General features: G+C 43.2%; 1 protein-coding gene across 5 annotated transcripts in view; it reads left to right on the forward strand.

Moving 5' to 3' along the window:
- The first annotated feature begins 5,913 nt into the window (after positions 1-5,913).
- LPIN2 (lipin 2) overlaps positions 5,914-26,289 on the forward strand; it is a 95,891-nt gene continuing 75,515 nt past the window's right edge. For 4 of the 5 annotated variants that reach the window (XM_078347839.1, XM_054244022.2, XM_035270675.3 and 1 more), the window contains exon 1: positions 5,914-6,141. Coding sequence is in view for 1 of the 5 variants with exons in the window: in XM_035270673.3 (XP_035126564.2) it covers positions 5,952-6,141; positions 15,026-15,123 (288 nt within the window). In the remaining 4 variants the exon portion in view is untranslated. Of the gene's footprint in view, positions 6,142-15,025; positions 15,124-26,289 lie in introns of all 5 variants that reach the window. The other variant, XM_035270673.3, reaches the window with a different exon arrangement.

The following is a 26,289-nucleotide window of genomic DNA, read 5'->3' on the forward strand; positions in this document are numbered from 1 at the left end:
CAATAAATTCTTCTTCCTGTCCAAAAAAAAAAGGTTGTACAATTTGGATTTGAACCAGTGATGTGTCTGAGTGCCAGTTGGTCACTGCATGCCCTTGGCATTAGTAATACCTCCAACAGTTGGCGTTGAGCAACTTTAACAGTTTTCACCATTCTGGCCAGGCGTGGTGGCTCATACTTGTAATCTCAGCACTTTGAGAGGCCAAGGTGGGCGGATCACATGAGGTCAGGAGTTTGAGACCAGCCTGGCCACCATGGCGAAACCCCGTCTCTACTAAAAATTATCCAGGCATGTTGGTGCATGCCTGTAATCCCCAGCTTCTTGGGAGGCTGAGGCACAAGAATTGCTTGAAACCAGGAGGTGGAGACTGCAGTGAGCCAAGATCACGCCACTGTACTCCACCCTGGGCAACAGAGCGAGACTGTCTGGAAAAAAAAAAATTTTAAAAAATTCAATCATTCTGATGGGTGTGTGGAGGTATCTCATTGCAGTTTTAACTTACATTCTCCTGATTACTAATGAAATTTAACATCTTTTCATAAATTTATGGACCATTTGTGCTTATTTTTTGTGAAATTGATCTTCATTTCCTTTGCTAATTTTTCTATTGATTGTGAGACTTTTTACTTACTGAATCATAGGAGTTCTTCATATATTCTGGATTCTCATCTTGGGTGGATTATATATGTTGCAAATATATTCTCCTGGGATGGTGATTATTTTTGTTTTGTTTTGTTTTACTCTTTCTGGTCTCTTTAAAGAAGTCCTAACTTTAATATAGTTAAATGTATCAATCTTTTCCTTTATAGTTAGTGCTTTTTGTGTCTTGTTTAAGAAATCCTTTCACTCAGAATTGTATAGCATATTCTCCTATATTGTCTCCTAAAAGTTTTATATCACGAATCACAGAATCTAAGTTGACATTTATTGTTTAAAAAAATCACAATTTCAGAAATGGTAAAATGTGGAAAAGAAAGTATATCCTTGCAACGATGACAGAAGCACAATTTTGTTTTCTTACGATGCTTTACTCAACATCGTATCCCCAAATCAGCTGTAGTAGGACTTTAATCCAACTAAAGCTGATTTGGGGATACGATGTTGAGTAAAGTCTAAATTTAGTTTTTCTATATAGATAATTACTATGGTTTGAATGTATTCCCCAAACTTCATGTGTCAGAAATGTTTTCCCTGAATTCATATATTGATGGTATCTGGAGGTGGGGCCTTTGGGAGGTAATTGAGATTAGGTAAGGTCAACAGGGTAGAGGCCCCATGCTGGGGCTGGTGGCTTTATAAGATGTAGAAGAGGGACCTGAGTTAGTGTACCTTACCCTCTTGCCTCTGGAAGCCCTCTGCCAGGTTACAGCATGAAGGCCTTCACCCAGTGCGGTCCATCCACATGGACTTCCAGCCTAGACAACTGCGAGCCAGAGAAATTTATTTTCTTTATAGTGCATAGCAATAACAATGAATACAAGAATCAACTGCCTTCTAACCATTTATTGAAAAATCCATCTTTTCCCCAATATTCTGAATTGCCCCCTCTGCCATACATCAAGTGTCTGTATACATTGAACCTATTTCTGGGCTTTCTATTGCATTTTTAAACAATGGCTAGGTGCGGTGGCTTGCACCTATAATCCCAGAACTTTGGGAGGTCGAGGCAGGAAGATCACTTGAGTCCAAGAGTTCGAGATCAGCCTGGGCAACATAATGAGACCCTGTTTTGTTTTTTAATCACTTTATTAAAAAGCAAAAAAAAATTCCTTTTTATATTTTCTTATTTATTTATTTTTATTTTTAAAAATAGAGATGGGGTCTTCCCACATCGTCCAGGCTGGTAATCCTGGCCTCAAGCAGTCCTCCCACCTTGGCCTTCCAAAGTGCTGGGATTACAGATGCAAGCCACTGTGCCTGGAATAATTATTAAACTGACAAAAATTTCATATATTTATGATGTACATGATATGTGCATACATTGTGGAATGGCTAAATCAAGCAAATTAACATATTCATTACCTCACATACCTATTATTATTTTGTGTGTGGGGGTGGGGGGGTGAGAATTTTGATTGCATTTGATTGGCTTATTCTCCATCCTCACAGAGAAAGAGATGCAGAAGCCGGGAACAACAAAGCTATTTTTCTAAGGTTGAGTCACCTCCCCAGGGAACTGCCAGACAGGAGGCCATAGGACCACCTCCTTCCAACTCCAGGTTGGGAATACAATTCTTATTCTAGAGAAAATCCTTCTCCCCTTTCAAGATTCCCTCAAAGATACACCTTCTCCCTGGCTGTCTCCCCCTTGACTTAGATAGGTTCCTCACTGAGCACAGAGTTTTGGAAATAAAGACAGGAAGGAAATGTCTTACAGACAACTTCTGCTTTCCACTGCCAAAAAACCTCCTTGAGACAAGCAGAATGCCTAGGTGCATTCTTACAAGGAGGAAAAGGAGAGAACTCTACGGGAAAACACAGAAGTTAATATATAGAAAATTATTATTGCCAGGTGCCTGTAATTCCAATACTTTGGGTGGCTGAGGTGGGAGGATGGATTGAGCCCAGGAGTTTGAGGTTGCAGTGAACCATGATCACACCTCTGCACTCTGCCTGGACAACAGAGTGAGACCCTGTCCAAAAAATAAATCCTGTTTCAAAAGAGATGATGTAATGGCTGAAGCATACAGACTAGAAGGAGCAGGAGAGAAAATTAGAGAGAAAAGCAGCATAGGGAATCGGCTTGTTTCATCAAGGCAATGGATCGCCAACCACCTGTGCCATGGACAGGTCTGCAATTCAGAGTAGAGGATCCTTAGAATTGGGCAGGACTGGAGGGCAGGGAGAGCAGCTGGCATACTCCTACAATGGACCACAAGAGAGAGGGTGAGGGCCTAATCATAAGCAGGGGTGAGCGGTACAACAGAGGAGAGACCTACAAGTGGCCAGTACAGTAGCTCTGCAGAGAGCTAGAGTAGAAGTGACAGGACTTCCTGTAGGAATAATGAGTAGGAATGATGGAGGCAGCATGGGAGTAGAGGGAAATGAGACTCCCTCCTAGGTTGCTGGCAAGGATGACTAAACAGATGACAATACTGTCAGCCAGGCTAGGAGATTCAGGAGGAGCAGATTTGAAGAAGCACAAATGATGGGTCTGAATTTGACATCACTGTGGACCTTGCTGGTAGAGATGCTGACAGCCACTGAGCACAGGCATGTAGAATTCAGAGGAGTTCCCACTGATGAGAGGAGGAAGGAGTTTCAAGAAAAAAATAATGATCAACATCGTCTTGCCCTGCAGAGATCATGAGGCACAAGACATGAAAGGTGTCTGTTTTATTTGGCAACCAGAAGGTCATCGGTGACTAGCCTGAGCAGTTTCAGGGTTGGAGGAGGAGCAAGACTGTGAAGACGTGAGCAAACCTGAAACTCTTTCAGGTAGCTTGGGTGGGAAGAGAAGATGTGTGGTAAGTCGATAGCTGGAGGGGGAACCGAGGGGCTACAAAAGCTGCTTTTTCAAGTCCAGCAATGAAGCCAGAGTTGAGCCAGAGTTGAGGAATTAGTGGAGTGAGGCTCCTCAACGCGGAGCGGAAAGGTGGTGGGTCAGAGGCCAGCTGAAGGAAGCACTTTCTTCCTCTGGCCCTCCAGTGGAATAGGTGGATGTGGGGTGGCCCCTCCACACTTCCTAGGTGGCAGGGCAGGAGGTGAAAGGATTTATCATGCACCAAACATTTAATGAGTCCCCACTTTGCTTAAGTGGTAGTGTAAGCTGGTAGGCACGGGAGAATGAGGAAAATATTAGCAATGTGAACCCATCATTCAGAGTGAGATCTCAAATGCAAGGTTGTTTGTAGGAAGGGAGGGGAGCTCTAGGGCTTCCTGAATGATGAAAGGAAGGAAGGAAGGTTGGCAGAATATTTCCCTCCCAAGGCAGAGATAGAGAAAATAGCCTGAGAGAAACAGGAAATGTCTAAGTGGGGAAAATGGAAGTAAGGAAAGAAAATAAACAGTAATAGCCTGTTTCATGTTGCAGACACTAAAGCAGGCACTTTATAGGTTATCACAGGGAATCCACAAAACAATTCTGTAAGAAAGACATTGCTGTCTTTATTTTATTGATATAGAAACTGAGGATTAAATACTTTCTCTAGCTTTTTCTTCTCCATATTCATAAAATCCATTGAATATGGAGGGAGAAGATATTCTAGTCCTCTTAAATTTTGTTTTACCTGTGAAGCCAAGTGAGAAACAGTGAAATGAGGAAAATTCCCAGTGGGCTTGGACCAGTGAAACTACCTATCTGCAGGGCCTTGATTACAGATGGGCCAAAACTTAGTTGAGTTTTAAAGAAAAGCAGAAGGAACTTGAGCAAGGAAGTGGTCGCCTGCTCCCTGGGTTCAAGCACCGCCCAGCTACGCACTGGTGGAAAGAAACTGGGCTGCAGCTGGGTCCATCACGGAAGAGCTTTGTGTGTGCGAATATCTATTTCAGTACCCTCAGAGCTGTATAAATGATCACACACAAGATGCACGTGATAAACTAACTGGCCTTTATATAGAAGTAACATAGGCTTCCGTTCATTACTTTCAATCACAGAATAGGCTGCAAATTAGAAACCAGTGTGCACCAATGGTATATAGAACCAGCAATCGAGTTTTTGGGGTTTTTTTGGGGGGTTTTGTTTGAGACGGAGTTTCGCTCTTTCGCCCAGGCTGGAGTGAAGCGGCGCGATCTCGGCTTACTGCAACCTCCGCCTCCTGCTACCCCTTCCTCTCCCCAGGTTCCTGCCTCATCTCTCAAGTAGCTGGCACTACAGGTGCGCCACCACGTCCAGCTAATTTCTGTGTTTTTAGTAGAGACGGGGTTTCACCATTTTGGCTAGGCTGGTCTCCAACTCCTGATCGACCTGCCTTGGCCTTCCAAAGTGATGGGATTACAGGCAAGAGCCACTGCGCCCGGCCCCATTTTTTTTTTTTCTTTAATTCTTTCTTTTTGAGACGGAGTCTCGCTCTGTTGCCCAGGCTGGAATGCAGTGGCGCGATCTCGGTTCACTGTAACCTCTGCCTCCCGGGTTCAACCGATTCTCCTGCCTCAGCCTCCCTAGTAGCTGGGATTACAGGCGTGCGTCACCACGCCCAGCTAATTTTTTTCTATTTTTAGTTGAGACGGGGTTTCCCCAAGTTGGCCAGGCTGGTTTCGAACGCCTGACCTCAGATGATCCGCCCGCTTCGGCCTCCCAAAGTGTTGGGATTACAGGCGTGAGCCACCCATTTCTTAAAAAGTATATTTTAATCCTGAGGACGGTGACTCACGCCTGTAATTCCAGTACTTTGGGAGGCCGAGGTGGGAGGATTCTTGAGCCCAGGGAGACCAGCCTGGGTAACACAGCGAGACCCTGCCTCAATAAAAAGAATAAACAAAAAACAACAAAAGAACCCCGGTGTATTTTAAAAAATGTGTTGTGTAATAGGATTTTTTTCGGTGCGGGGGTGTAAGTAAGCAAAGGAGATGTGGTACTAGTGATCAAAAGGGGATTATAAAACATTCATGCACTAGACTTTCTTGGTATTTTAATATTCTTTTTTGGCTCCCGGGCTCTAAGTCCCACAAGACCCGCAGCAGGGTTGCCATGGGGACCGGAAAAAACTTTTTTTTTTTTTAAAGTAACGCTTCTATCGCCCGAGGCGGGAGAAAATCGGGGCCCCGCCCTTACTCGGCGAGAGGCCGGGGCCTGCTTCCAAGAGACTGGGAGCGGTGAGAAGCCGTACGCCTGCGGCTGGGTCGGGGGAGAGAGGCCGCTGGGCGCCAGGCGGCGGGGGCGCGGTGCGCGGCCGGGAGGGGCTGGGGGCGAGCGTCACGTGGCTGGGGCGGGGCCTGCGCGCTGCCCGCCCGCCCGCTGCCTGCTAGGCTGCCGCCGCCGCCGCCGCCGCCGCCGCCGCCGCGTCTCATTCATGAGGGCCGCCCGGCTTCGCTGCGGCCCAGGCGGCTTCCGAGGTAGCGGCGGCGGCTGGCTACCCGGCCTTGCGTGCGCCCCTGGCCGACCCCGCCCCCTCGGCTTCTCTCCCCTGCGGGTCCTCACCGCCGCCGTCCAGCCTTTGCCTCCCCTCAGCTCCCCGCGGGCCGGGAGCCGAGCCGCTGCAGGTAAGCGGGCGCGGGCCGGGCTCCTCACGGGCGTCCCTCTGGGGTGGGCGGCGCGTGTCTGCGCCTGGGGGCTTCCCTCGGCGGGCCCAGGGCTGCCTTGCCGGAGGCCGGGACCCTCCGGGGCGGCGCGGGCCGAGCCGTCTCCTCCTCGAGCCCCGGTCCCCGCGTCCTAGCCCCCGCGTCGCCGCGACCGCGCCACGTAGACGCGGCCCCCGCCGCCGCCGCAGGACAGACCCGCGGGGTGCGCAGGGGGCGGTCGGGCGTCAGTGGTGGCTGCTGAGGACTCTGAACCCGCGCGGCTCCCTCGCCTCTGCCCCGGGGATGGTCGCCTAAGACCACCCAGACCCCCGGGTTTGGGGCGCGGAGGGGAGTACGGTGGGCGCGCGGGAGGCCGCATCTCCATACCGCCCTGGGTCCTGGGGAGGGGGCGCCGGCCACGTGATCCGCGGCGATGCGGGGGCCGAGGAGTTGCTTTTATTTCTTTCCCGCCGCGCTTTGCCCCGCACCTCCGTCTTCGGTCTGTGGACCGGGTTCAAGTGTGAGGAGTTTTCGCAAAGGCCCCAGCCCCCGGTGCAGATCTTGATTTGTAAGGAACACGTTCAGTTACAGTTTGTACTGAGAGCCTCTCTGTCAACTTCTAACGCCAGCGGATCACCATTTTCTCCACTCGCCTGAACATTTTAAGACTCTTTTCATTGAAAATTCAAGATGGCACTTATTAGGCATAATTATGCAAAGCAGGACCAGAAAGATCACCCTTCCTTTCAGAAAAGTACTGGAGCTCTGAATACTTGGAAATGCTCTGAAGGATTACTTAGCAAGCGGCCAAAATAATTTTTACTGCACATTTGGGGCTTATCCATTTTTTGTTTTTAATTGAAAACGAGTCTCTAGCCTTGATGTCAAGCTAGGCCCATTTCAAGTTCTTTGCCCAGTAGTGATGCTGGGTGTTACTGTTTATTAAAACTTGGCCTGGGTAGATTATAATGTTTTGACAATACAAAGTCGGTTTTGAAATACATTTTGAAATATTTACGAATTATTTAGTGGCCTATACTGGTTTATGCGTTAGCGGTCTGGTGTTGATCGTTGTCAGTGGCTTGAGATTGAGAAGTGTGGCCAGTGATAAGCGGGGGAGAAGTGACAGAGCCCACCACACGGTGCAGGGCACGGAGACAGGTGACTTAGCTTGTGCTGGGGTGCTCCTGCGGCATCCTCACTTGCTGGATGGAGGGCAGTCATCTTCAGGCCATACCTAGCCAGAGGAGAAAAAAGACCTTGTGAAAGCCGTCCACACTGGCTGCTTCCCTCCAATTAAATTGTAGTCGATTGTGGTATGTCACACTGAAGTATTTCTTTTTTGAGACAGTCCCTCTGTCACCCAGGCGGGAGTGCAATTGCGTGATCTTAGCTCACTGCAATCTCCGCCTCCTTTGTTAAAACAATTCTCGTACCTCAGCCTCCCGAGTAGCTGAGATTACAGGCATGAGCCACCACACCTGGCTAATTTTTGTATTTTTAGTAGAGTCGGGAGTTTCACCATGTTGATCACGCTGGTCTTGATCTACCGACCTCGGGTGATCCGCCCACCTCGGCCTCCCAAAGTTCTGGGATTACAGGGATGAACAACTGCCCCAGCCAGACTGAAGTATCTCCATGCCCAACTTTTGATATAGTCATAGAATGCTAAATGAAACGGCAGGTTCTGTTTTAACGTTTGATGGCACAGGTGAGAGTCAACAGGGACGCATTATGCTTAAGAGAAGCTGGAACTGAAGTATCTGAAAATCCTCAAACACTATTATAAAGCGCGGTTAAGAAGCAAGTAATAGGGTCAGCTGGGGCTTTGTCGCCTTTATTGCTAGGAGAATGTAGCCGTAGAGGTTCTCGTCGCCCTGTATTGTAACTTTTGGTTTTAAGGACTGGACGCAGAGTCCCTGAAGGCCAAACTCAGGAGTTGCTCAGTAAGTTCTAAGCACATAGCCAGCTTTGAGATGAGATAAGAGTCGAGGTCTGTTGAATGAAGGTAGTCACAGCAGGCATTTGTCCTTGCCGTAGTGACCTGGAAGCCAGTGGCACTTCCTGAGTGAGTTCACTTAGCTTCCCTGAATGGTGAGGCAGGGATGAATAATCCTGCTGATGCCACGTGTTAGATAGAGGTGGTAAAAGGTCAAATGTTTAAGTGTTAATATTACAGTATGGCTTGGTTCTCTGTGTCAACAGCCATTTTTCAATGCTTTGGGTACATATTTCCTAATACATATCAGCACAGTAACACTTAGCTGGAGGCTTTGTCTTGTTAGTTGATTAGTGGTAAGAGGTAGATTTGGTTATCTCCCATAGGTGCTTAGCAATTTAAGTCAGCAGGTTTTTCTTTAAGCCTGATTTAAGTCTTTCCATCTTTAATTTAAATCCTTTTCTTTTTACTCTGACCCGGTGACTGTCATTGAGTGTATATTTGCCGGACTTGCCTTGTCAGATTGGTAGGCAGTGGTTTGGAATCTTCATTTTGAAATCTTGTTTTTCTTGCTCCAATACCCTTCATAGCTTGGTAAGTTTTTGTACCTCTGGCTGAGACCTAGAGTCTTGTGACCTACTGTTTGCCTCCTTCATGATGAAACAACCCACACGTTGGTAGACAGAGCCTCCCGGTTGGCAGAATCCTATATAATGTGTCTTTAAAACTTGAAGAGTTTGAAGGTATTTATTGTAGTCTGGTGCAGTAAGTTTTATGGCTATATCTTGGTAATAAGACATTTGAATAACTTGGCTTAGTGGCTTTGGTAATTAACTGTGATTTTTGGAACCCACCTCCTCTGCTGTCAGCTTGATTCTTCATTTTAGTAACACACTGTTACTAGTACTGAATACAGATTACGTGTGTGTTTCAAGACTAAGGTAAGGGAGAGTCGCTCATCCTGGGGTCCAAGTGAAGCAGAATCAGTGGCAACCCATGTGTGGTGGAAAAATGGCCAGAATCCAGTCAGGGCCACTCTGTGGGCTGCCTTGCTCTTGATTTTCAGCAGGAAGCTGGTGGAAGCTGGGGTTGGGCATCTGCCCCTCCTCAACTTCTTAGTCAGAAAGGAAGGAGAAGAAAAAAAAATTAGGAGGTAAATTGTATTTTAATGCAAGATAAAACTCTTAGTGTCACTTTCAAGATTAAAATGATAAAGTAAACATTTTTACTAATTTGATTCACGGACTGCAATTTAGTCTTTTTCTGCTAAAGTCTTTGAAGGCTGTATTTTGGTGATCATTTTTGTCAGCTTATGTTAAAATTGTTAACAAGAAATGAGGGAGAAGGCAGGGTGTGGTGGCTCATGCCTGTAATCCCAGCACCTTGGGAGGCTGAGGTGGGTGGTCACCTGATGTGAGGAGTTCCAGTCCAGCATGACCAGTGTGGTGAAACCTCCATCTGTACTAAAAATACAAAAAAGCATTAGCCGGGTGTGGTTGCACGTAACTGTAATTCCCGCTGTTGGGAAGGCTGAGGCAGGAGAATTTCTTGAACCCTCAAACCTGGGAGGTGGAGGTTGCAGTGAGCCGAGATCCTGCCATTGCCTGGGTGACAGAGCAAGACTCCATCTCAAAAAAAAAAAAAAAAAAAAAATGAGGAAAGAAGACAAACTTCATTTAACTAATGCCTAACAAGAGGGTTTTATTGTCAGTTCCTTTTTCTGTCTTCATTTTACCTTTGTATAAAGCCAGGGTATATGTGATCATTATAAATAGTTTCTTTTAAAATTCTTTTTAGAGTATTCAGGTCAGATATATAATTGGAAAAACTACATAAATATGTTAGAAAAGGCTGGGGGTGGGGTAGCTTCCAGAATGTGTTCCTTTAAAAATCCATTTGGTCAGCACCGTAGAAAAGGTTTTTTTTTTTTTTTTTTGAGATGGAGTTTCGATTTTGTTGCCCAGGCTAGAGTGCAATGGTGTGATCTTGGCTCACCGAAATCTCTGTCTCCACATTCGAGTGATTCTCCTGCCTCAGTCTCTGGAGTAGCTGGGATTACAGGCATGCGCCACCACGCCCAGCTGATTTTTTGCATTTTTATTAGAGATGGGATTTCTCCATGTTTGTCAGGCTAGTCTCAAACTAACTCCTGACCTCAGATCCACCGGCCTCGGCCTCCCAAAGTGCTGGGATTACAGGCCTGAGCCCACTATGCCCAGCCCGAAAAGGTGTTTGTTTTTGTTTTTCGTTTTTTAAATCCAGTTGGAATGTAGTACCTATTTTTATAGTTTTTGAATTTAGAATTGTACTACTTAGTATTCATATTTACCTGTCATGTCATATATTTTCAACATGAACTATCCATGTTGAAAAAGCCATGAAAAGTCGGCTTTTTCTGACTTTTCTTTGGAGGAAAAACATGGGCTCACAGGTAAGCACACCTTGTGATGCTTGGATAGCTGTGGATTGCCTTCCCAACCTTGCCTTTTTCTGATTTTTTGGCATATATAAACAGTTTAGAAAATCTTTATTTTGGTACTTAATTTTCTGAACAATAACTATTAAATTTGACTCCATTGTGTTCATTTTGTATCTTTGTTTTTTGTACCAATTCCCTTAATTTTCTTGTTTGATAATATGTGTATTTGTCTGAACTGCCTAATTTTTTTCCAACCAGGAACAATGTAAATAGTGATTTATAAGTTGTTTTTAGCTTTTAGCATTTTATAAATTCTTTCCTGTTCAAGAATCTAGTGATCCATTCTAACCCGCTTTAGCAAATATGCATTTCTCATTTTAATTTTCTTGTGTTGATACTGGTGTTGTTTTGTGCTCTTTGTATTGTCTTGCATTTTCTCTCAAGTTTTCTGTGGCTTTCCTCTAGGCCTAATCAGTAGTAAATAACATAATATTTCCTCGGTTTTTTGACACTCCCTGTGGATAATGCTAGTTTGCCTCATTGACAATCTAAATGTTAAACTAAGGGGAGGAATGGAGAGGAGATGGAGAGTGTTGAATGGAAGTAATAAGAATCTACCCTTGGGCCAGGAGTGGTGGCTCACACCTGTAATCCCAGTACTTTAGCATGCTGGCAGATGGATCACCTGAGTTCAGGAGTCTAAGAGCAGCCTGGCCAACTTGGTGAAACCTCATCTCTACTAAATATACAAAAGTTAGCCAGGTGTGGTGGTACAGCCTATAATGCCAGCTAGTCAAGAGGCTGAGGCAGGAGAATTGCTTGAACCCATGAGGCGAGGAGATTGCAGTGAGCCAAGATGGTGCCATTGTAGTCCAGCCTGTTGACAGAGTGAGACTCCGTCTCAAAAATAAATAAATAAAATAAATAAAGTGGATATGAAGCCTGAGCTCTGGAGTTCAAGACCAGCTTGGACAACATGGCAAGACCCCGTGTCTCCAAAAATTATTTTAAAAATAGCCAGATGTGGTCATGTGGGCACCTGTGATCCCACATACTCGGGAGGCTCGGGTTGGTGGATGGCTTGAGCCAAGGAGTTAAGGCTGCAATGAGCCGTGTTCACGCCACTGCTGGATGACAAAGTGAAACCCTGAGTCTAAATAAATAAATACATGAAAAAATGAGAAGGAGGGAAGGAAGGAAGGATCTAGATTTTAAAATTATTTGGTTGTGGTGGTTATGACTTAGCTGTATTAGATGAAGGGAGGAGCTAAAGATGGAGAAAGCAGCCTTCAGAAACTTTAAAGTTGGAACTGGTAATTTTACTGCCCCGCCCCCCCCCCCCCAAAAGATAGATGTATGGTACTTTGTTAGTGACAGATTGAGCTTCTGCATTTACTTATTTCTGAAATAAATGAAAGGGATAACTGACCTTAGAATATTGATTTAAACTTATATTTTGAGACAGGGTCTCACTTGGTCATTCAGACTGGAGTGCAGTGGTGTGATCTCAGCTCACTGCATCCTCTTCCTCTAGGGCTCAAGCGATCTTCCCAGCCCCTCTAGGGCTCAAGCGGGGCCCTACCAAGTAGCTGGGACCACAGGCACGCACCCCCATGCTAATTTTTATACTTTTTTGTAGGACAGGGTATCACCATGTTGCCCAGGTGATCACCTGGGTTCAAGTGATCCACCCATCTTGGCCTCTGAAAGTGCTGGGATTACAGGTGTGAGCCACTGTGCCCAGCCTAAGCATCCGTGTTTTTAGATTTAAAATAAGATGGTCTCTTTTTATAAAAGGAATCATAAACAAAAAAGTTAATTGGTTAGTCCAGGATTGCAGTTTAGCCTGGAAGACCTTTTCTATACCAGTAGAATTTTATGATGACCAAGATTGTCCTCATCTATTCAGTGCATTATCATATGACATTTATGGCTCCTGACAAGATAGGTATGTTCAGCTGCACTGGAGACATGGCTTTAAACTTATTCTGAAAGGGAGGTGTTCATAATACAAACAGCTCTCAAAAAGTATTTGGAAATAATTTATTCAATATAAGGTCGTTTCATCATTTGTTTATATGGTTTTGAGTTGCTATCTAGTATGTGCCAGCAAAACCATCAGATCATTAATATGAATTAGAAGCTCTGAATTGGAGCTGCTTGAATTATTATGAGTATTTTTCCTGACAGTTGAGTCTATAAACCTGTGGTCCTTGTAAAGCAATGTGCTTTTCTTATGAGCCAACTTAAGTCAAGGAATGTTTGGACTTAGTTGAAGCATCATAGGGGATATAATATATTTTGTGTTTTAGGTGGCTGTGATAATTTTTTCTTTATAAACACTTGGAGACATCTGTCCATATATTACATTACTTTAAACTCTTTTAATAGTTTTTAAAAAATGAATAATAAGTACCTATTTGACATCATAGCCATAATGTCAATTTATATATAAACTATTAAAGAATAAGTTATTTAGAGGAATACTACTTAAGAGAGAAAGAGAAAGCTTTGTAAGCTTTCTGTTTTTATTATTTAAAATGTTGTTAAACAAATGCTTTTCTTCGTTTTTTTTTTTTAAAAGACAAAGTCCCACTCTGTCACTTAGGCTGGAGTGCTGTGGGGCAATCACAGCTCACTGTAGCCTTGACCTCCACAGCACAAGCAATCCTCCTACCTCAGCCTCCCCGGTAGCTAGGACTACGGGCTTGCGCCACCATGTTTGGCTAATATTTTTTTTTTGAAATGCAGTCTTGCTCTGTTGCCTAGGCTGGAGTGCAGTGGTGCAATCTTGGCTCACTGCAACCTCTATCTCCCTGGTTTAAGCAATTCTCCTGCCTCAGCCTCCTGAGTAGCTGGAATTACAGGTGCATGCCACCCACACCCCACTAATTTTTTTGTATTTTTAGTAGAGATGGGGTTTCACCATGTTGGTCAGACTGCTCTCAAACTCCTGACCTCAGGCAATCCGCCCACCTCAGCCTCCCAAAGTGCTGGGATTACAGGCATGAGCCACTATGCCCAGCACTTGGCTAATTTTTGTATTTTTTTCTGCAGAGGCATGAGCCACTGTGTCTGGTCAACAAATGCTTTATAAGAAAGGATTTATCTTTTGTTGCAGGATTTTCTAAATGGCTCAACTGGTTAAAAATAACTTACCTGGGTAGCATTATTTGAAATATAGAAATTTGGCATTTTGGGGTTTTTAATAGCTGGTCTAACCACTGGGATTCTTAGTCTGTTGTAAAATGGTGCTGATGCCCACTACTTAGGAACACCACATATTTCGAGGAGGTGTTTAATATTTATAAAAGATGATAATTATTACAGTTACCTTGTTGAACAATTTCTTTAGGAATTTTGCTAAGTTTTTTACATATCTCTTTTAAGAGTTACAACAACCCTACAGCATACAGATAATAATGCTGTTTTCTAGATGAGGACCCTGCAGCTGAGAGATTTGTCAAAGGCCACAGCCACGTGGCAGCGATGACCTGCCTCCCCTCGTTGCCCTTGTTCCTGTGCTGCCCCACTGCCCGAGGACTCTGACAGTTCCTGTGCATTGGTCTATCATCCGTAAATCAAATTTAGCATTTTGTTTTTGCTTTATTATTATGGTTATTTATAGAGATGAGGTCTCGCTGTGTTGGCCAGGTTGGTTTCAAACTTCTGGGCCCAAGCAGTCTTCCCGTCTCTACCTCTCAAAGTGCTGAGATTGCAGACTTGGGCTACCATGCCTGGCTGTTGTTACTTTTATTAGGTAGAACTGGAAAAGCTATATGTTTTTTTGTTTTCTTAAGATAGGGTCTCGCTCTGTTGTCCAGGCTGGAGTAGTGGCAAGATCTCAGCTCACTGCAGCCTGGACCTCCTGGATCAAACAATCCTCTTGCCTGAGCCTCCTGAGTAGCTGGGACTGCAGGCATGTGCCACCGTGCCTGGCTAATTTTAGTTTTAATAAACATAAGGGTCTTGCTGTATCAGCTGAGGATGATCTGGAACTTCTGGGCTCAAACGATCCTCCCACTTCAGCCTCCCAAAGTGCTGGAGCGGGGAGCGGTTGCAGGCATGAGTCACTGTGCCCTGCTGAGACGCTTTTCTTTTTGTTTTGTTTTGTTTTTTTGAGACAGCGTCTCGCTCTATCACTCAGGCTGGAGTACAGTGATGTGCGATCTTGAATCACTGCAGCCTGTGCCTCCCCACTTTAAGTGATTTTCCTGCCTTGGCTTCCCGAGTAGCTGGCATTACAGGCACCTGCCACTACATCCTGCTAATTTTTGTATTTTTAGTAGAGACAGGGTTTTACCCTGTTGGCCAGGCTCGTCTCCAACTCCTGACCTCAAGTGATCCCCCTGCCTCAGCCTCCCAAACTGCTGGGATTATAGGTATGAACCACTGCACCCGGCCAAAGCTTTTCTTTATAGATGTCGGCATCTATAAATTGGTAACAGAGGGATAGCACCTACTTTATAGGAGCTGTGAGTTTTTCTGGGTCATTTATGTTTTCAAAGGCAATTGTGTCAAGGAGAAAAATACCAACCAGGAAGACAATGGAGGTGATTTGGCCCTACCACGCCTACTTGGTACGCTCTGGAATGAATTGGACAAGGTGAACCTGATTTTTTTTGCCTTCCTTTCATAGCATGAGCATGTCACTGGGCTGAGACTGGATTGAGTGTCTGTTTCTCATACAGTGTGACCCCTAAACAAGCTAAATATTGCTCTTGGGCTCATCCTGATAGAAAGGTGACTGTTTTAGTGTTGGGGAGGAGGAAATGGGCTCAGTGGGACTGTGTGAGACATGGTATGTCAGTATCCAACATGGTGCCACCATTGAGGATTTTCCCTCTTAATTTTGACAGTTCCTGATTTGAGTAAAGTGTACACCATGATCCCTGGGTTACATGGGACTGGACTGTGTTTAGAAAGATCATTAAGTTAAACAATTTCAGAGTTGAATAGAGCTTCTAGTCTTTTACTGTTCAGCAATCTGGGTTCTATCACATTGTTGGTAGCCAGTGGAAACCCCTAATACAATTGAGTATCTGAATTCTTTTCGAGCAGATCTGTCTTTTGAACTGGGTTTTCTTCACTGTATCATTTGACTCACATCTGCAGATGAGCTCCCCACTGACAGAGTTTTAGAGGTGTTTTACTTAGTATAATTGAATAAATGAATGATGTATCAGTTCTGATGAAGAACCTTTCATTAAACAAATATACTCATATACCTTTAGGGATTCCCAAATTCATGAGTATACTCTTTGATGTATCATTTGCTCAGTTTTCGCTTTTGTAATAGGGAGATAACAGTACCTACTTGACAGGCTGGTTCTGAGGATTAAATGAGATCGTGTGTTAAACGAGCCAGCAGCCATCTCTAGGTCTTACTAGGCCAGAGACGCCGGTGTTGAGAGTCACAGGGCAAAGGGCGAAAGGTGAATAAACATTCCTCTTGCCCTGAAGTTGCTGATAGTGTCATAGGAAATCAATCAAGTAGGTCTGCTTCTGCCTAAAGCAGGGTTTTATGAAACAGGGACAGGGAGGGATTTAGAAGGGAGTACTGCATGGTGACTGTGGAGAGTCTGAGGAAATATCTTGGAGATAGCTCTGGGTTTATATTTTTAACGTGAGAATTTTTAATGTTTAGTTGGAAGCTTATTTTTATCTTGGAGGAAAACATTGTTTCATGTGTTTGCTTAGAATTTCTTTCTTGACCCAGAAGAAAGAAATTTCTTTATCCTCATAGTGCTGAAGTTAGCAATTTTGCATACAAATTTTAGGCACAACATGTGTTTATATGTAAGCCTTGTGATTTTTGCCATCATTTCATCTGTGTCTACATGAATTTTGTTAATGTGTGGGCCTGTAGGAAGAAACTTATCTTTGTGTTTAGAATGGGACTTCTAGAAAGCACAGTTGTCTATACCTAGTATATTGCAGGTGAGCATTTTTAACTAAAAGAAAAAAAATTTGCTGATTAGTTCATCAGGCCTGTGACATTTTTTAAATAAACTTGAATAATTGATTTTCATTAGACTGGACACCAATTTCCTTAGATTATAAAACTACATGAAATTTCATTCTCTACCAGTTGAAATACACAGGTATGGGTATACTTATATTGTTACCGTGGCTTTTTTTTTTTTTTTAACCTTTTGAAGGCCATCCTTTTAAATGCTGGCTAAATCTTTCAGTATTATCCTTTACCGTCAAATACCCATAAGTGTGGTATCTTCATGACAAGTCGAGGAATAAGACTTTTGTTTTAGGACATCTCCCTGTCCCAAGTGAGTGAACTAGGTAACAAAACAGAACTTTGTTGTATTTAAATTTCCTGCTTTGTTTGTTTTGTCTTACTAATGAGACATACCTAAAGGTCAGATGGACCTCAGGTGCTGCTGGTCCTGAGAGTTGGAAAGGAGCTTTTCCTAATTAAAAACAAAGCAAAAACAAAAAAACCTTACAACCGTTATATTTGTTTGGTATTCATTTTTTCTTTCCCTTAGTACTTTTCATTTCTGTAAACGTGATTCTTATTCATTAGGCTATATCACGTAGTAGTTCTGTTTATCTTTTAAAATCTTAAGTATATTATTTTTATAGGTAATTTAAACAGTTAAGTATGTAGTACTGTGAGGTTTATAATGAAAAATCTCAGTTCTCTTTCTTATGGCTGACTACTGCTTCCCAGCAAAAGCTTCTCTCAGTTCTTTTCTGTTGCTTGTGGGAGTTGATTCCATGCTTGTATATGTACATTACTGTAGCTTGTTTTTTTCATTTTAGACATTCCCTATTGATTTCCTACTCTGCAAGATGAAGGTTCATCTCTTACATAACCCTCCTCTCACATATGTTTCTTTATACTAAGCTCTCAATATCATTTTCTAATTGTCCTAATATTCATTGTTTATATTTTCAAGGCTAAATAGTGCTCACAACTAAGCATGTGAAATGATATTATTTCTTCCCCAGTTCAAATTTTTGTTTTCTCTAGAGTCAACAGTTATTTTATTGATCTACATTTCTTAGTGCCAGTCACAAATTCAGTCCCCCAGTTTCTGATCGGACTACAAACTCTGCAGTCAACACCTCACTCACCCTGAATCCCAGTAATTTCCTGTGTTGAATTCTGAGTCCTAGATTATGTGTTGTCTTGGAGTGCTTCCTCATTTTGGTGGAGCACATCCTCCAGCAGCTTTTCAAGAAAGGTTTTACAGGGAGGAAATTCTTTGAGAGCTTACGTGTCTGAAAATGTCTTTATTTGAGCCTCCTACCCAATTGATAGACTAGCTATAGAATTCTAGAATGGAAATAATTTTCCATTCTGTTTAGAATTGTTAGTTTTGAGAAGTTACCATTTTTTGAGAAGTCTCAAGGCTTTTTAATTTGTCTGTCTCTCTCTCCCCTCTTCCCCCTTTTTTTGTCCTTTCCCCCTCCCCTACCCTCCCTTTTTTTTAGCACCTTTACTTTGTCTCTTTTTAAAGTATCTCATTATTATCTCTTGATGAAGTGCCTTCGTTTGGGATTTGCCGTGTCAATTTTTGGACGAGACACAATATCCTAGGAGGGAACTTGGGAAGTACCTTTCTTACCTGGTTTCACAGTGACCCCCTCACCCCTGGCCTTATTTCATTACTTACACCTGGATAGCAGGCAGGTATGTCACCAGAGTCTCCACAGGTCAGAGGGCATAAAATCACCCACAGACTATAATGGGTACTTAATCAGGCCTGGTGAGGCCTCTTCCCACAGGTAGAATCATCTGTAGTTGTGTACACTCATGATGTTGGTGAAGTGGCTGGCACTAGGTGCCATACAGCTGATGGAGGGCATGATATGTATCCTGCTTTCTGTAGCCGTGCCCATATGATTTTGGAATCCTTCGTGTAGCCTTTTTTGTTGAGATGGAGCCTCACTGTTGCCCAGGCTAAAGTGCAGTGGTGAGATCTCAGCTCACTGCAACCTCCACCTCTCAGGTTCAAGCAATTCTCCTACATCAGCCTCCTGAGTAGCTGGGACTGTGGGTGGGCATGCATCACCACACCCGGCGAATTTTTGCATTTTTTTAAAGTAGAGGTGGGGGCTTCACCATATCGGACAGGCTGGTCTCAAACTCCTGACCTCATGATCCACCCGCTTCAGCCTCCCTAAGTGCTGGGATTACGGGCATGAGCCACCTCACTTGGGCTGCGTAGCCTTTAACGTTGTCTATTGGTATCTTTCTGTCATGACTGCCTTTGGTGGAGTCCGTAACAATGCAGGTATTTCTTCATCCTTTGAGCTAGGCACCTGGTGGGAACTTTAAATCTGGAAAATCATGTTTCTGACTCCAGGAAATTTCTTCTATGATTTATTTGATAATATCCAGCCCCTGTCTTCCCCTACCTTTTTTTTTTTCCTCCTGTTTCTGTACTTTAAAAAGCATACAAGTCAGATATTGGGGCCATTTTGGATTGATACTCTGATATTAATCTTTTTTCTCCTTTTTCCCATTCCTCTATCCTTGTTGGATTTACTGGGAGATTTGCTTTCTACATTTTGTTCTTTTTTCTAAAAGAAAGAAAAGCAGAGATAGGGTCTCACTGTGTTGCCCACGTTGGTCTTGAACTTCTGGCCTTAAGCAATCCTCCCATTTCAGCCTCCTAAAGTGCTAGGTTTATGGGTGAAACCCACTGTGCCTGGCTGTTTTTTAAGTTCTGTAGAGACAGGGTCTAGCTATGTTTCCCAGGCTGGTACTTTATTTTCCAACCCTTCTATAGAATGTCTCATTTTTCTAGTGTGTTTTAATTTCCAAGAGCACTTTCTCATTCTTGGATGCTTATTTTAATAACATCCTCTCCTAGCTGCAAAGGGTTGCTGGCAGCCTTTGGCGTTCCTTGGCTTGTAGGTGCATCACCCTGTTTATATTCACATGGTGTTCTTCCTGTGCGCATGTCTGCCTCTCTGTCCAGATTTCCTCTTTTAATAAGGACATCAGTCCTACTGGATTAGGGCCAGCCCTAATGACCTCATTTTAACTTGAGTACCTCTGTAAAGATCCCCTTTGCAAATAAGGTCACATTCTGAGCTACTACTAGAGGTTAGGACTTCAGCTTTTCTTTTTTGGAGGACAAAGTTCAACCCAAACAGTGGGTTTTGAGAGTATAGATAACACATGTGACATCCTCTGGGTTTAACAGGATGTCTAGTTACAGCAATATTTTTCAAGATGTTTTTAGTTACATCTGTCTTCACTAATGATAAGAAAGAAACTCTTAGGGAAGTAGTTTTTAGATTACAACTGGAGATTTTTGTTTAGACTTATGACTGCTAAAATTTCTGCATGTTCCTGAATGTTTAATTACAGTATCTGAGTCGTCTTATGTTCACTCTTGATTTCTAAAGTCATATGAAGGCTGGCAAAATGACTAAAGAAAGAACAGCAGCAGTGTCTTAATGAGAAAGTAAACCCTATCTATATCCCAGCATAGTTATGTAAACATGTTAGCCAGTTTCTCATGCTCTGTCCCTTCATGTCCACTCTGTTTCTTTTTTCAGATCTGAGGCTTCTTGGAGCTTCGTTGCTTTAAAAAAACAAAAATCTGTCATATACTTTTCTGTTCTGGGCTCTACAACCCTTAAAGTAGGCCTTCCTGCCCTTTCTCCCTCTCTTCTGGCAGCAGCACCCTCTTTTATTTCCTTTATAATAGTTGTCCCAGCCTAACATATGTTGTTGTTGTTGTTGTTTCTCTCCCTCTGTTAGAATATAAGCACTACGAGGGCAGGTACCTTGTCAGCCAAGTTCATTGCTTGATCCCCAGCCCTCAGAATAGAATAGACACTGCTGTTGAACAGATTAGTGAGTGAAACAGGCTTAGTTTTCTGACTTTCAAGTGCTGTTTCACTGACTTGCTGTTGCTCTTGGAAGTCCTTCTCTCTTGTTGAAGTAGCTTAGTATGCAAGTCAGCTTGTGATAACACACTGGTGCAGCCTTACTTGGCATTTGTTTTGCAAAGCTACTTAAAAAATAGCCCAAACCTGCAGTGGCTCACGCCTGTAATTCCAGCACTTTGGGAGGCCGAGGCGGGTGGATCATGAGGTCAGGAGTTCGAGACCATCCTGGCTAACATGATGAAACCCCGTCTGTACTAAAAATACAAAAATTAGCCAGATGTGGTGGCATGTGCCTGTAGTACTAGCTACTTGGGGGGCTGAGGCAGGAGAATTGCTTGAACCTGGGAAGTGGAGGTTGCAGTGAGCAGAGATTGTGCCACTGCACTCCACCCTGGCAACAGAGCAAGACTTCCTCATAAAAAGAAAAGAAAAAAAAAGCCCAAATCTGAGTGATTGGTGGCATTGATCACAGCAGTGCAGTTGGTATGGCTACAGCCTTACTACACCCAAGTGTCCTCCCAGAGCCAGGAAAAGGAGGTTCCCCTCACATTTCTGAAGATTCTGTTGTGGTCCCAGTGGGCACTATGCAGAATTTATAAAGCAGGGCATGAAACTTGAGCTGTGTTTTGATTGGCATTGGGAAAGACTTCTATACCTCCACAATGTCTCCCCTTTCCCAGGACCCTGTGCAGACACAGGCACAGGATGCCTGGAGCTGCCTGGCTCTAGGAACTCTGCCTCATGGTCACCATGTTCTGTTTAACTGAGACAAGGAGACACTTCCAGGCACTTCCAAAAGAAAGAGTAGAGAAGTAGTGAATTCATGCTTACTGATTAGCAGACTTCCCTCTGGGTAACTAGGGGATTGCATCCTTGAGATGTAAAGGCAAGAGGAATTGGGAGTGTTTGAAAAACTAAGTGCATGGCATGAGGGGCAAGGAATCCTCCTGGCTACTTCTGTAACATCAGCTAAGTAAGCTGATGAATTGGTGATTTTTGTTTGTTTCTTTTTGAGTTATAGTGATGCCAGCAATTATGGAAGAGCCTATTCTCCTGCAGGAGTCATTAAACAGTGATTGATGCTGTATGTGAAGTTGATGAATTGTTTATGCAGCAGAAGTCACCTTTTGATTAGAATTGTGGCACTCTGCAGAGTTATAGGCATAGTGGCATGGCATTCTGATATCTTGAAAATGACTGCTATAGTTTTGACTTCATTAATGTTCCTTTGAATTTCAGTTATGTTTAGAAAAATATAAGCTTCCGCCGGGTGCAGTGGTTCATGCCTGTAATCCCAGCACTTTGGGAGGCTGAGGTGGGTGGATCACATGAGGTCAGGAGTTTGAGACCAGCCTAGCCAACAGAAGAAAACCTGTCTCTACTGAAAAAAACAAAAATGAGGCTGATCGCAGTGGTTCATGCCTGTATTCCCAGCACTTTGGGAGGCCAAGGTGGGCAGTTCACCTGAGGTCAGGAGACCAGCCTAGGCAACATGGTGAAACGCTGTTTCTACTAAAAATACAAAAATTAGCCAGATGGTGGTGGGCGCCTGTAATTCCAGCTACTCAGGAGGCTGAGGCAGGAGGATTGCTTGAACCTGGGAGGTGGAGGTTGCAGTGAGCCAAGATTATGTCATTGCACTCCAACCTGGGCGAGGGAGTGAGATTCAGTCTCAAAAAAAAGAAAAAAAGAAAAATACAAGCCTCCAAAAATGAAATGTACATATTTATGATGTGTTGACTGTGACACCTCTTATGCAGAAGTTTACAATTAGCTTTGCATTTCCCAGCAAACATAGGAAACTTGGTGCCGTTGGCGAGATCTTTGTAAAACCAAATGATGCTATGTTGGAGAGGGTGGGATGTGGGTCTTTTGTTCTGGGATATATATGATATTCAAAAGGTAGATAAAAAATATCCTGGGAGGTAAGCATGTAGTCATATCTTTTCTGCAGCGTCACCATGCCTGTTGAAATGGAGATGTTGGAGCTGGGCATGGTGGCTCAAGCCTGTAATCCCAGCACTTTGGGAGGCCGAGGCGGGTGGATCACGAGGTCAAAAGATCGAGACCATCCTGGTCACCATTGTGAAACCCCATCTCTACTAAAAATACAAAAAATTAGCTGGGCATGGTGGCGCGTGTCTGTAATCCCAGCTACTCAGGAGGCTGAGGCAGGAGAATTGCCTGAACCCAGGAGGCGGAGGTTGCGGTGAGCCGAGATCGCACCATTGCACTCCAGCCTGGGTAACTAGAACGAAACTCCGTCTCAAAAAAAAAAAAAAGAAATGGAGATGTTGGATGATGTAATTGATGGACATTATAAAGGAACCAATGTAACACTTTATTGGTAAGTCTAAAGTTTGTCCATAAGAGCTAATTACTTCTAATTTTTCAGTTTTCCCTCCATTATACACATATAATAAGGAAACTCTTGGTACCTTGCTTAAAAATGTAACTGTGAAGGAATATGACTAAAACCTTACACAATGAAATGTACTTTGCACATTAGGGGCAGCGTATACATTTCATCTATGCTGTCATTCTGGCAAACATTTTGAAATACCCTTCATTTTTAAATTGCTTTCAAGAGTCTCGCAAAGTATCCTTTTATCCCTAATGGTGGAAAATCTTTACCCTTCAAGGTAGATTAGGTTTTTGAAAATAGCCAGAAGCCATTCAAACAACATCTGATGAACCGTGCACGTTGGATGTATCATACGTACTTTTGGACTATAAGAGTTGTGTGACTATATGGAATTTACATTCGTTTTTATCCTATGTAGCACCTAAATTAAATTTAAAGATAGTTCTTTCAGGAAGAAGGAGGAAGTTCTCATATCATGTTGCACAGTGGTATATCAGTGGAATGAATTTACTGTAGCCTTCAGAGGTGATTGATTTAAAAGGCATTATTCACGTTAGAGTGTAGATGTGACTAAACAGTTTTACACCAAAACTTGGAAGAGAAAACACTGGGGACAAATAAGCTGAAGAGTGGGGTTCAGTTGCATGAGTCTTAAGGAATAGGGAAATGGTTAAAACAGATGCAAAGAGCTGATGAGTGAAGCATCTAGACTTAGAAAGTCATTTTTTTCCTTTCCAGTGTCCCTCACTAGTAGCTCCTTGATGGCTGGAATCCTATTCTAACAATCATCTGCTTGACATTACTGTGGTATAGGTCTTGGATCTATGTTCATTGTTCTTTTTTAATGAAAGGAAGAAAGAAAACTAACATTTATTAAGCAGCTGGTAGTTTTCAGGCACCATCTCCTGGGATCCTCACAGCAGTCCTACATGACAGGTGCTCTACCTGATCCTTGCTATATGAAGGGGGCCTACAAGGCTTAAGTTGAGCTGAAGCTGAGAAAGATTCCATGCTGGGGGTCCAAGGTAAGTGGGAGAGCTGTGTCTGAATTCAGCCAAGTCATGTGCCTGCTGGCCCACCCCTAACATGTTTGTGGGGACCCAGCTAGAACAGGCTTATCAATATAGGGCCACATACCATCTGTTTAAACCATTGGTTTTCAGCTGGGGACAATTTTGTCCGGGAGACATTCAGAAATAACCGGAGACATTTTTTTGGCCATCACAACTGGGGAGGGTGCTACTGGCATCTGGTGGTTTGAGGCCAGGGATGTTACCCTCCTCACCTTCCAAGCAAAGAATTATCTGACCAAAAATGTCAATATGCTTAGATTGAGGAAACCTAGATCTAAACTATTAAAAGCTGTAAATCTAAAGAAAAGATAAATGTTTGAGGGGATGGATATTCCATTTACTCTGATTTGAGCATTATACATTGTATACATGTATCAAAATATTATCACATGTCCTCCCCAACTATGATGTATCATTAAATAATTTTTTTAAAGCTATGAATCCAGTCACCACCCTCATGGCTTGGCCTCCATGGCCACCAGGTGCTCTGCAGAAGTCTTGTTCTTTACTAGCTGCCCTAGGGAGCCTGAGCATAGGTCTGCTGCACAAATCTACATGGACCTGCAGGGCACAGGTCTAGGGGCAGCTTGGCTTGTTATAACCACCTGTTCGCTAAATTGTCTTCCAAAAACTTTCCTAGAGATCTGAAAAGAAGAAAAACACTTACTGCCTTTGTATTTTGAGTTTCTGATACACAGAACCTTTTAAAGTGCAGGACCCTGAACTAAAGGCAGTATTGGTACCTGAAATATTGTAGGCACTGGGAAAATTCTTGAATGATAGGCTTACATTTATGTACATTCTGCACTACTTCATTTCAAGGAGTGTTATGATGTAAGGCTAGATTGAGCATGTTTTAACTACTCTGGCTGGTAAGTAATTGACTTTTTCAATACCTATATGCGCTCATCTTTCAAATAGCAGTGTGATTTAGAGTCAGGGTTTTTTTTTACCTGGGGTCTACAGATTAACCATAGAGGGGTCCCATTGGATCTTTTTTTTTTTTTTTTTTGAGATGGAGTTTTGCTCTTGTTACCCAGGCTGGAGTGCGATGGCGCATTCTCGGCTCACCGCAACCTCTGCCTCCTGGGTTCAGGCAATTCTCCTGCCTCAGCCTCCTGAGTAGCTGGGATTACAGGCACATGCCACCATGCCCAGCTAATTTTTTGTATTTTTAGTAGAGACGGGGTTTCACCATGTTGACCAGGATGGTCTTGATCTCTTGACCTCATGATCCACCTGCCTCGGCCTCCCAAAGTGCTGGGATTACAGGCTTGAGCCACCGCGCCCGGCCCCATTGGATCTTTAGAGCACAAATCTGTGTACGGTTGTGTGGGTATACATGTATGCTGCTGGTTTGCATATTTTCTGTAAAGAGGGTATATTGCAAAGCTTAGTTGAATTCTCAGACATGAGAATGGCACAAACTACTCATGTACTATATGTCTTCTCTAAGATTACTTCTAGATGTTTAGAAGCTAAGATTAGGAATTTGCATTGAGATTAGAAGTGGATTTGTTGTGGTCCAATGTAATTTTTGACTGAAAGAAGAAGCTCTCTGTTGTGTGTAGATATATATAAAATGAAAGTTACACATGTTTTGTTGAAATTATTAATGTGGAATCACCACACTCATGGTAAAACTAAGTTGTGGGAAATATTTTGCTTAGTAGAGTTGAACGTTTAGAAAGCGGTAGTTTTTGAAATGTCAGATTGTTTTACCTAGAAGGATACATAGAAATTATCTAGAAATTCAGTTTTTGGGTGAGGAAATTGAGGGCTAATGATATTCAATGAGTTGCTCAAATAACCTAGCAAGTTTGTAACAGTGTAGAAATAGAAGATGGTATTTATAGCCAAGAATGACTATAAATGTCATTTTAAACTATGGACTGTATTGACATTGCTTTATATTTCAATTAGAGTCTTGCATAATTTTATTCCTCTTTTTTTTCTTCTTTCTTCTTTCTTCCTCCCTCAGGGTCTCACTCTGTTTCCCAGGCTAGAGTGCAGTGGTGTAGTCATGGCTCACTGCACACTCAACCTCTTGAGCTCAAGCCATCCTCTCACCTCAGCCTCTGAGTACTAAAGATGCTTACCACTACACCTGGCTAATATTTAAAAAATTTTTTTATGGAGAATGAGATCTCACCACTGTGTTGCCCAGGCTGGTCTTGAATTCCTGGAAGTCAAGTGATCTTCCCACTTTGGCCTCCCAAAGTGTTGGGATTACAGGTGTGAGCCACCGTGCCTGGCTCCATTGCATAATTTTCTTGTTGTAAGATTCAACCATTTTCTAATGTATGATTTAGTGGTATTAACTACATTTACTATGTTATACAATCATCACCACTATTTCCAACATTTTTTGTGACCCCAAACAAATTCTGTAACCATTAAGCAATAACTCTCCATTTTCCCCAGTCCCTGGTAACCTCTGATCTATTTTTGCTTATGAATT

Source organism: Callithrix jacchus, chromosome 13 (assembly GCF_049354715.1).
Source record: "Callithrix jacchus isolate 240 chromosome 13, calJac240_pri, whole genome shotgun sequence".
NCBI classification, from domain to species: domain Eukaryota; kingdom Metazoa; phylum Chordata; class Mammalia; order Primates; family Cebidae; genus Callithrix; species Callithrix jacchus.